Here is an 11,853-nt window from a genome sequence, read left to right as displayed (position 1 = left end):
GCATCTCCTCTGCCATGGCCACAAGGAGTAGCCTTGCGGAGGCTCTGGCACTACATGGCCCTGATGAGTGCGCGATGGAGGATGTGGACGGTTGTACGTAACAAGGTTTTGGGTGCTTGATTCCGGATTTTGTTTTTCGGTCTGTTAATTCCGAATCGCGAATAAGACATTGTAGTGACCTCGAGGAATGGCTTAAATGGTAAATTGCAATCCTAGTATCAGGAATTTAGCAATCAATGTCAATATCAATCGATACAAATAATTACAAGCTGAGAAATGCGATGATGAAGGACCATGAATACTCAACTCTTTATTCCTCAATTTTTCAACTGCATAATTATTTAAAACTATTCATTAAACCATAAAAATCATTCAATAAAAGTTATTTTAGTTAGTGAATAAAGGTTTTTTTGTAACTCAAAATGCACATAATTGAGAAGGAAAGTCCGCTTAAGTAAGGTTTCGGGTTCGATTCATTCTGAATGCAGAAAATCCACACTGGGAGAGTTTTACCCCTTAATGAGCCGACTCGATTCGACTGGATTAGTCATGATCCAATTGGGCTTTCGAATATCAGAGTGCAAAAAATATGATCATGGTCAATTTTATAACTCAAAATGCATGTAATTGAGAAGAAAATTAAAAATAAATATAGTCACAGTCAATTAATATTATTAGTTAAATCTACAAAGGCGTACAACGCGCATGCTAATACACATAATTTGTTCTTAAAACGGACAATTTCGTAAGAAATTATGTAATTCCTAATTGCTTCGAGTTCGAGCCATCTTATCGTGGATGTCATAAATCAGTTCCATCTCCCATCTCCTTTTGTAAAAATAATTCTGTCCTTCTTTTCTTTTTGTCAATTATTGCCTATCAAATTTGTCTCACCATCACTTTCAAAAAGCTAAGAGCAAAATTTCCTTTGTGTCATAGCTTTCACAATCAGTAAGTTTAGATGCACTATTTGGGATGCCATGGCAGATCTATTATGTGCTCTAATTTAAGCCGGCTAGGCTAGTAAATACAGACATTTGATCGTGTCGACTATCCATAACAACAACTCATGAAACTAACAATACATACATGTGTCTGTGCGTGGGGTCTTTTTGTTCGCGTATCATGTAATCCCTTTCTTTTATGAATGTAAGGGAAACATACGGTTCATTACATGACCGTCATGAGCCAACTCTGATTCAACCGTATCCAAGTCTAATATACACAAAATATTTAAAAGGTAATTAGAATAGCATATGCTTTCCTCTCTTCCAATCCTAACAAATTTGGCACCATAATAATTAATCACTTTTGAAAAGGTTGATCAATTATTGATTTCAGGACAGTGATTTGATCATAAAGAATTTTCTTTGGGAACTGTAATGGAATTTGTGCATGTGAGATGCGTTTTGTAAGCTTATATCATTAATAAGTGATCATGCCTTTCAATTATGGGACTTCACCAAATTGTATGCATGCATGCGTGGAAATTTAGTCACGGGCTCACAATATCTAGACCAAACTTAATAAGTTCACTCTTCTTTTTCCTTCTTATTTTTATATTTTCGGTTGTCTAACGGGTTGGAGTATCTTAAACTTGCGTATCAAAGTAGTCTCTCCGCAAATCGGTCCAAGTAGGTTACTACGCTGAACGTAACACATGCATAGGGGAAAAAAAACTCGTTACCTTCTAATGTTTTCCACAAGATTCGAAAGTAAGAGATATATTAGCTTTTGGGGCCATTCGGACCAGATCATTCCACCAACCAAAGTGCAAAGTCTACGGCTGGTATGAAGAGGAAAAACGATAAATTAAAATAGACTTAGCCTAGAAAATTGAGTTCGATACCTCTTGATTGTATATAAGAGAACATTTGATGAATGATAGTAAAATAGAGTACATGGGTTCGGAGAAACAAATAAAAAACAAAAAGGTGGAATAATTTATTTTTGTTCTTTTGTACGTGCATATCATGGTATATCTGTTCACAACCACACGTACATCTCCTCAGATTATGTATATTTTTGACTCGTCAGAGACAACACTAGACCACACATGAGCTGGACTACGCGTATAATAACAAAAATAATAATAACAATAATTTTTAATACGAATACAAGTAATAATTATTAATTTATTAATTTATTTATTAATTATGGAAGATCTGTCGAACCTTAGTTTACTCGAAAAGACAATACCTAATGCAGGAATAGGACGAATATATAATTTGTTTAGATTATGATGTAATATATATTATTTGTCCTACGTTTCCTATTATTTGCAATAATTTTCTGACAATATTATTTGCAATAATTGCGATTGACGCATGTTCTTTTTATTACAATGTCGACCGGTTAAATCCTTAGAAGTACGTTTATATCAAAATCTATAGCGAAAATCCAGATACACAGACAAGATCGCAGGGAGCCGGCATATAACCCGAAATGAGCGACTTTAAATATGGGTTCGGGAGGAATCACATTTTTCTGAGCAGTTACATGTTATCAATCGAGAATGGCACCAGCTTACTTAAATATGCCTGTTTAGAAAAGAAATCTCGACAGAATATAGTCGGAAATGTTATAGGGTTTAATTTCAACAAAACTTTTAAGGGCATAATTGCCAAATATTAAATGTTGAGAGGAAAACAGCACCACAACTCAAAATTTAGGGGAGACTTTCGCTATTACTCCAACAATTATGCATATGATTATTAAATAATTTAGTGAAAGAAACTAATCATGCTTAGGCCATTGCAGGGTTGTCAAGAAAGGGACACGACTATGATGAGGCTTTCATGCAGAGCAGAATTATTCATGCATACATACATATATATGTATATATGTTGTCTCCTCTGTTTCTTTTGTCTCCTCCTAAGCCTCAATCAATCTGCAGCCCTTACCATCAGCAACACACAGAAACATCACAATCATGAAAGTAGAAAACCATAATATAACATATACCACAAATATGGGAAACTCTAGTGTTCATGCGATAAACCGTTCACGAGACCTTGATAACCATCGGATCAACAGCCGGTGGTGGGTCCGATGTTGATCCGATCCAATGGTGATCGGGGCCTCATCAGGAGCGGTTTGTGCAGTGAATGGTAATGACTCCAATATACATACACAGATAACTTTCATCTGTTATACATATATAAACAATTCTGCAATATTTATGGATATTATTTACGCATTGAGCAGCTGTGCGATATAACTCATTAAGTGCAGCGGTTTTACGCAAGTTGGAACGTGATAGAACGTTATATTTGTTTATTGAAATGATCATCGTTAAACCCGCTTCTTTTATTCATTATCGATGTTATATGAATAATAATCAATTGATTACATATGTACTTGCAGATCTCAAGGGTCTCGACATTCATCCTATTCCATAGAAGGCTTGACGTGCAGTAAGACAAAATCGCCTTGATGATCAGATTTTCGGGGTATCTTAAATTTACTCCATCACTAACTCCTTGATTCCGTCCTCTTGTTTTATCGGGCCAAAACAGGTTTATGTGCATATTGTATATATGCTCTTTTTATATTCGAACTAGACAATTAACTAATTCTTAATCATACACTAAATCAAATTTAAAGAATGCTCGATGTGAATCTATTGACTAATGTGGTCAAATCTAGGACGTCTTCTCGCATTTATTATATTAACAACATTGAGAATGTTTGTTGTACTAGCTAGAAACGAAAATATGGATCTCGAGAGACATTAGGAAATATTGAGGAACAGGGGGAAGAGATCGACCGGATCGGTCCTATGCGGACCCCCTTCCTTTACTCCTCCCTCATGATCAGACATTGGACCCTTGTCTGTGTCACGGGGCAAAATATCTCCATGCAATAATTCATTCCCAACAATTTAATGCGTGGATTCCTTTTATATATCCGGTCAGCTGGCTATAGAAGGTTTTCGAGTTAGTTCACACGCACCTTGACTAATTTCCTCCTCTCGGGTGAGTATCAAAGGAAGACCATCTGTTGCGGAAAATATACGATAGTAGAAGACAATATGAACGAAAAAACAAAAGGGACATACGGAATTGATTACCCAGTTCGTCAGAAATTCTAACTACGTCTGGGGGCGCTGCCAAGCCAGGTATTCCACTATTTTGAGTTAGGGTTACAAGAGATATGTACTGTTGTTTATAAAGGGAACAAACCCTAATTACATCACTAATGGGCTGAATACAAACCCGATCTCAATCCGGATTCACAGTACTTCAGGCTCCATAACTCAACATCACCCACGCTCGATTTAGTGGCAAAGTTACATGACCTCAAGGGAGTTTGAAGTTTGGTGGAATTAAGCCAAGGGTGGTTTTTCGTCATCATCTTCCTCTTATTTTATCAGTGGACCAATTGAGTCACATGTAACATACTGTTCTTTGCAGACATAATTTCAGCCTAGGGCAAGAAAGGAGGGGAGCAATCAATCCTAACCAATAATGCATGTGCTTTGGAGTTATCTCGACGCGTAATTAAATTAGGTATCCAAAAATAAAAGGGTTTCTTTCGAAATTAAGTCACATCGGAACAATTATAGACAAATCCTTTTGAAAAAATAACGTCATGTATCACAACATTTACATGTTATCTTAGTTTTATCCCAACGTCAATTCTTTTTTTCCTGAAGTATCCTAACGTTAATGGTTTAGTTTCAAATCTATCCGGCCGTAAAATTTCGTCCATTTTTTTTTATGGAAATGCCGACATAGCCCGTTAATTGCTTGACGAAACTAACATGAAGAGTGTGTGAATCCCGATATAAGAAAAAAATTACATCATATATCCCAACCATTTTGTTGTTTCTCAGTTTTATCATAACTTGTTAATGTTTTCTCAATTTTGTCCCAATATTTTGATAGTTATTCAATATTATCCCAATCTTTTACTGTTTTCTCAATATTATCCCAACAAGTTGGGATAAATTTAAGAAATTATGAAAAGATTGGAATAAAATTGAGAAAAAATAAAAAAGTTGGGACAAAAATATTAAAATGTTGGGATACATACTGTTATGTTTCTCTTATATTAGGATCCACACACTCTTTACGTCTGTGCCGTCAAGGAATTAACGCGTCACATTAGCATTTTCGTTAAAAATGGAGATGATGTTTACAGTGGGATAGGTTTGACACCAAACCATTAATGTTAGAATACCTAAAAAAAATCGACGCTGGGATAAAATTAAAATAATATGTAAATGTTGGATATATGATGCAATTTTTTCAATTTTTTTGAGTCTATATACGACTAAGTACAGGACAATCCTATGTTCCGAACTAAAAGTCGGAATATTCGAAACAGATGAAACTCGTTAGCAACAAGATGACATCGAGTATCATCTCAAAGAGACCAAGTGAAAAATATTTTTCTTGTCCAATCATCAAGGAACTTTGAAGAAAGAAATCTTACGTTTACATCTTGGCAGATAATATTTATGTCAAATTATCATGGAATCGTATTACTATATGACTCTATACTATGTTCGTTGTAAATTTATTCGCCCTTTCACGGTCCTACGCGGAGTAAGAACCACGCTCGTGATAGTAACAATAGCTACGACGGAGAAGGAAAGAAAGGAGGGTGGCTTTATATGTGCAATGAGTTTGCAATAGCCAATTTGAGGGGAAGAAAAATCAGAGGCCGTGATCAAGAACATGGTCTTTTGGTACTATAAATATATATATGCTCCTAATATAAACAATATATATAGTCTTACCTAAGAATTATGGGAATTGGGTAGTAGACACTTGCATAATGCATTATCCTAATTGATCCATATTTAATTAATTTAAGATCAGAATCAATTGACTAATCAGCAATTGGCTTCTTTTTTCTTTTTTTTCAATTACGATTTTAATAAAAATATAAATAATCATGGAGAGGCCTGGCTGGCATTGGGCTCCGCAAATTTCCCTTGGACCGTTGAATGGGCTTGATTCTTTCCCAGCCCTAATTAGTTTAGTTAGACTAAGAAGAGAGATTCCCAAATTAGTCCTCAAACTCTCATCCATTTTTAGTTCAGTCCTTAGAAGGGGCAAATTCCGCCTGCCTCGTTCAAACTCATCAAGGCTTCATCTTTCTTTAGGTGTAAGTCCCTTTTTCGAATGCCTTCCGATCGAGTATAACTTTCCATACACATATTGGAATGATAGAATCGTAAAACATTCTCAATTTTCGATGATGCACGTACCGTAACTTTCAAGACTAAATAGATAGCAGATAATGACAAGTGGAAGACGCTTCCCGTTTGGAATTCTAAGATACAAAATTACATATGCTCTGAACTTTAGACGCTGAAGAAGCATATCACAGGAGTTTTATGGATCCCATTTTCTTTCTCTTTTTTTTGTTTTTGCCCCGTTCAAATATATAATTTCGCGTTTGAGCTGTCGCAAGATGTTTCCACGTCGAGCCCTGTCCCAAACCATTGGCGTGTAGCTCACTGGTTAATCGGTCCAGCCGTTCTGTCCTGTAACCACCGTTATCACTGGGGGAAGAACCAGATTTGCTGCAGATTTAAGCACCACGCAGCGATATATAACACGTGCGTATTTCATGGTAACGAATGCACCTCTCTGACCGGATAGAAAGGTCAGGATCACTTCCTAGCTCTCAACCATCACTAGAGCTCGCGAGCTGCGAGGAGATCTGTCAACCAATGTCCAAATCAGGCTGACTTGCAGCCTAGCTCCTTTTTCCATCCTAGATCCAGTTTAAAAACACAAATTGAGATACACGTCTCTCGGATCTTTCACGATATCATCAATCGCTTTGTGATGCCGATCGAGAGTTCAGAGTAATTCGGTTTGATCATATGAGTTGCCCATGGGGAAACTTGGAGGAATGTTGATGACCTCATGATTTCCCGCGTAAACAGACAACTATGCTGGGACCAGTGACTAGTGAGGTTCCAAGAAGCATCGACTGCCTCCATTTCTCCGAAATAGGTCTCTCCCTTCCCATGGCCCACCGATGTTCCCATATCATTCTTCCCTTATGATCGACCCATGAATAGCTACTACGCATCGAAAAACCAGGACAACTTGCAACTCCGTGGTAAGTTAATAGCTCCTATGATCCGCCTGGTAGAACGGAACGGTATTATATTTTACTTGAGAAGAGCCGTGTTAAAATGAAACCGGTGATCGAGACCTGCCGGGTTTGGCATTGCTCGGATTTGATTTCTACGAAAATCAAGCCTGAAGTCACCTTTTCTTTTGGCTAATCAGGGGCGTCCAAGGTTCATCAGACTAATCCTCCAATTTCAGGAATCCCTGCGACATCCAGGACTGATAAACTGAGCCAATTAACCTGACATGTGATCTCGGTTTCTAACTTTGAATGAGGCAATTATTTATGCTACTCCCTTATCACCAAATTACCAAACCCCTTGAGGTTTCCAAAGTCACGTCATTATTTCAACTGCAATTAAGAATGAGGAGGTTTGGAACTTAGGACAGAGTTGTCGAGGAAACCTCGTTCCCCTTGCGACGGCATTAACACGGCGTCGTCAAGTCACCTTTTCTCTTCCCAACAGACAGACGCGGTCGGGGATTCCTTCATATAAATAGAACACCCAGGCAAACCCACCATTCACAGTTTTCCAGCGCCCTCCAGCAACAAGAAACCGAGTAAAACAACTTCGCGACCATAAAGTCTCCCTGCCGATTATCGAATCCCGAGCTTTTGTTCTGCAGGAGAATGATTGAAGAGCGACAGGGCAGCAGCAGGCCGCCGTACGGGGTGCTGCTCGCGGTGGCCATCGGTGCCATTCTTATGGTCCCGGCTGTCATTGGCGATGGAGGAGAAGCTGTGACTGAGGCGATCTCGGAGCTGCTTAGCCCCCTTGGGCTCCTCCTCGCACCCGTGATCTTAGTGTTCACCATTCGGTTTCTCTCTTCTGATCGGGGTTCATACTTGTCCAATGTTTTCTCTGCTGGAGAATGGGACAGCTCTCACATGACTGGTGGGACACCGATTGGCGGAGCGCTGTTTCTCGTTCTTACACTGGTCCTGCTGTACAGCAAGGTCTCGATCTTTGGTGGCGATTCAGGCGAATGAAAAGGTCTACCCGCTTGGTTAAGAGACAACGAATCTTTCTTTCGTACTGATATTTTGCTTTGTACATAAGATAACCCGTTATCTTTCACCAATCGAGGTTCCTGAGCCTCTTGAAAATAAAGGACAGAGAGCCTAGACAGGACATAAGGGGCACTGAAAATGATAGCATAGTTTTGATTGTGGTATTCCAACTCATTATTATATAAAGGATCTATTCTTACCCAACCGACATGTAAATTTGATGACTGACCTTTACATGGATCCATACCAGGCATTATTTGTTCATATCATCAGAGCAAAGAATAATTCGGGTGACACCAGACCCTAGAAAAAACGATTTCTCCGTACTCTATATATAGGCAACACGGACATGCCTGGGATGAACCAATGGAAACAAAATTCTCCAGCAGCGGTGGAGAGCATGCCTTGCCTAGATGAAGTCTGCTGATAGCCCTCCCAGTTTCAGCCATAAAACAGAGTCCCGCGAGAAGAAAGAAGTGCTAGATCCATCTGGACATCGAAATGCCATCAGAATTTCCTAAAGATAAAGTAACAACCGAAACTAAAGCATAACCAAGAAATAAATATATCGTCAACAGCATCATACGCTAAACACTGGAAATCTACCCAAATTTCAGAACATGGAAAACTAATTTTGCCTTGAGTTGGAGTCCTAAGGACAACTCAAATGATTGATATGGAAATCCTCTGTTAGTACCAATAAAGCACTTCATATTACCTTCAGGCGACTCCAAGATTTTGTAGCTTGTTGCAATTAGGAGTAGGCAACCTCTTATTCCATTGGCGCCTCTGCATTTCTACGTGGCAATATCGCCGAAGCATGTTCTTGTAATCCTTAATCACATTATCCTCGAAATTAGCACGTGCAGCACTTCCCGGTGAATAGCGAGCATCGAAAGTTGACGATTTAACGAAGAATTCCACTCCATGTTGTTCAGTCGTCTTAGGGATCTGATAAGAGTAATTCTTGAACAATGAATACTCTGGCTCTGTGAAGGGTAGGTACGCCAGCAAGAAGATGATAAAGAATGGCAATATCTGCAGAACGACCATGAAACTAAACCCAGCTGTATCGGGTTCCTCCCTCCGACAGGGACGGCTGGCTGTTTGTCCTGTTCTATAAGCATGGGATGCCCTAAACAGGTCCCCTTGTCCAAAAAAGGCCCGGAATATCTCATCTGGATCAAAGTCATCCTCAAACAAGTCATGCCCAGTTCTTCTTCTCCTCCTCCTCCTAACATTGTGCCGCACGCTAGGCTCAAATTCCTCAACCAGCCCTGTCTGATCGTACTGCCTCCTCGAATCACTATCGCTCAAGCACTTGAATGCTCTGGATACTTTCTTAAATGCCTCCTCTGAACCCGGAGCCTTATTCTTATCAGGATGGACCTTTAACGACAACTTCCTATATGCCTTCCTAATCTCCTCAACTGAACAAGTCTTCTCAACACCAAGAATCGCATAGTAGTCCTGGTTTCTTCTCACCTGCTTAATCAACTGCACATGTTCTTCAGTGTAATTCCTCTCTCCATTCAAAGACTCCTTACTCCTCGCCGAACCATGCCCGTTCTCAGTCGTGTTAATTGAGCCCTCATCAAAGGAGGACGGGGGAGGAGCAGAACCGAGCTTCTCGCACGCATCCAACAGCCCAGCAACGGGCAAATTCGGGTTCAGCCGGTGCGAGATCCTGATGAATTTTAAAGCGCGCTCTTTGTTGCCCGAGGCAATCGCTTGCTCCGCGATACGCATACACCTCAACGCCTCATCCTTATTACCATCCATCGCCCGAAAAAAAACCCTCAAATCCCACAAATTCCTAAACAAATCCAGCTCAAACCACAACAGGATTCACCCGAAAAACTGAAACAGGTCAATTACGGCGAGCAAGACCACGAGTTAAGCTCTCGGGTGGGTTAACAGGTCCCGATCGTTGCCTGATCCGATGGAAATGCGAAATTAGGGCTTGGTTAAGGCAATAGCTGCATTGTTACCATCAATATCAAATTAAAGAGCGGAATCTAACCATAGCAAGTGGTTGTGAACGACAATCGGGTGCTGAAAAGTTGCAGAAGTCAAGAAATCAAAGCTATCGGATCAGAAGGAAGCCATGGACTCACCTCATCAAAGCAAGGGAAATGGACAAATGGAGAGATCGAGAGAGAGAGAGAGAGAGAGAACAGAGAGAGAGAAGCGAAGCCGAAGAATTGGGAGGGAGAAGGTCTCTCCCGCAAGTTTGTGGTCTGCCGCCGTTCAGAGAAACTAACGAGATCTTTTTCTTTTTATTTTTATTTTTATTTTTTTGAAAATGATATATTTTAGTAATCATCCCACATAATATACATTAATTAATACATGATACTGCTAGCGCCTAATCCAGCCACAACACTGCCAGAGCCTATCTCAGCCATGATACTACCGGTGTTTGTCCCGGCCATAGAACTAATAGGCAACAACATACCCTTTATCATAACGCCAACAATGAAAACTGACAGCACGTCGTACAAAAGGCCATAGAACTACTAGGTAACCACATACCCTTTATCACAACGCCAACACTGAAAACTGACAGCACATCGTACAAAAATTAATCACAACCATATGATACCGAGCAAATCAGACCCGATAGCATATCTTCCAAGACTAACCAAACACATACATAATATGATCAAATCAGAAGCTCCTCTAAACGGACAGCAAGGGGAAAATAGAATCGAACACGACTCCAACATCAAACTATGTCGGTAAATCGTCAACGGTGAACGTCCGAGAGGCTAAAGTTTTTAACTTGGGACAAGGAAGAGAAATCGGTGACCATCAAGGGCTCTAGAAGAGTCTCGCTTGAGTCGGTCCGATACGTTAAGAGGTGGATTGAATCAAGGCTGAGTTTACAGGGGAATCGGATGGCATAAGACCAGGGTGGGCTACACCTCTACGCGGCAATGGATCAACGATGGGTTGGTTAGGTGGAGGACAAAGAAACGGAGCGACAGTGGAGGAGCAGTAGCGGAGATGTTGGTTGACTGTGAAAGAAGAGGGGAAACGATCTTTAAGGGCACATGAGAGATGATAGCCGCTAGACATGCCCAGTCGGAGCTGGACACACCGGCGTTAGCTACGGGATGGGGTGGAGGTTATTGGGTTAGGATTTGGAAAGAGAGAGAGCAAGCATAGGAAAACAAACTTCTAAAATCTTTTTATGTTGAGTAATAGCATAATGCAATTTTCCCTCGATATGCCCTGACCTTTACAAATTTATACGTCGAACCTTCATTAAAAATAAACACTTTGCTCTATGTGATCAATTTTCTGACAAAAATGAGTTCGCTCCATAGAATCTCTTGTACTCCCGATGGTGTTGGCATCGCCTGCAACCACCACATTCGGTATGAGGTCACCGATCACCTGACGAGATGTCGGCGACCTTGTCCTTGCGGTGGTGACTGCTAGCGAGGTCACATCTACCTAAACTGATTGTTCCGGGCAATTGTTCAAAGTTTGGATTTTCTTAATATTTATTATTTTATGACTTTTTAATCATTTCAAATGATCTTTTCACCTTTGAAAATGTCACATATCATGCATGTGATTATTTTTAAACGGAAAATTGATTAGAGCGGTCAAAATGCCTATTTTTTATGTAGGTTGGGGGTAACTTGCAAATTTTTAAAACTTAAGGACACATGTTGTCACTCTGAAAGGTCGAGGCAAACTGTTTTTTATCCTGTTATGTTTAATATGTTG

At 39.9% G+C, this 11,853-nt stretch overlaps 2 protein-coding genes across 4 annotated transcripts; one reads left to right on the top strand and one right to left on the bottom strand.

The window, feature by feature from the left end:
* The first annotated feature begins 7,631 nt into the window (after window positions 1–7,631).
* On the top strand, window positions 7,632–8,316 carry LOC116216015. Its single transcript, XM_031551926.1, has one exon. It carries the CDS (start codon window positions 7,732–7,734, stop codon window positions 8,089–8,091), a length of 360 nt encoding a protein of 119 aa, XP_031407786.1. The 5' UTR covers window positions 7,632–7,731; the 3' UTR covers window positions 8,092–8,316.
* LOC116216006 (chaperone protein dnaJ 49) lies at window positions 8,252–10,382 on the bottom strand. Of its 3 annotated transcripts, none has more exons than XM_031551898.1 (3): window positions 10,230–10,382; window positions 8,831–10,091; window positions 8,252–8,601 (listed from the first exon to the last, which is right to left on the bottom strand). In XM_031551898.1, exon 2 carries the CDS (start codon window positions 9,892–9,894, stop codon window positions 8,833–8,835), a length of 1,062 nt encoding a protein of 353 aa, XP_031407758.1. In that variant the 5' UTR covers window positions 9,895–10,091; window positions 10,230–10,382; the 3' UTR covers window positions 8,252–8,601; window positions 8,831–8,832. The 3 variants fall into 3 exon arrangements, with proteins under 3 accessions (XP_031407758.1, XP_031407770.1, XP_031407749.1); XM_031551910.1 differs by having other exon boundaries at window positions 8,831–10,046; XM_031551889.1 differs by having other exon boundaries at window positions 8,831–10,046; window positions 10,136–10,378.
* Window positions 10,383–11,853: the final 1,471 nt, after the last annotated feature.

This window comes from Punica granatum, chromosome 1 (genome assembly GCF_007655135.1).
Source record: "Punica granatum isolate Tunisia-2019 chromosome 1, ASM765513v2, whole genome shotgun sequence".
NCBI classification, from domain to species: domain Eukaryota; kingdom Viridiplantae; phylum Streptophyta; class Magnoliopsida; order Myrtales; family Lythraceae; genus Punica; species Punica granatum.
Note: the sequence above shows the minus strand (reverse complement) of the source record. Positions and strands in the feature narration are given on the sequence as shown.

Bases quoted from the DNA above. Each gene is read 5' to 3' on its own strand.
- LOC116216015 (XM_031551926.1), top strand. From the start codon at position 7,732: ATGATTGAAGAGCGACAGGGCAGCAGCAGGCCGCCGTACGGGGTGCTG.
- LOC116216006 (XM_031551898.1), bottom strand. From the start codon at position 9,894: ATGGATGGTAATAAGGATGAGGCGTTGAGGTGTATGCGTATCGCGGAG.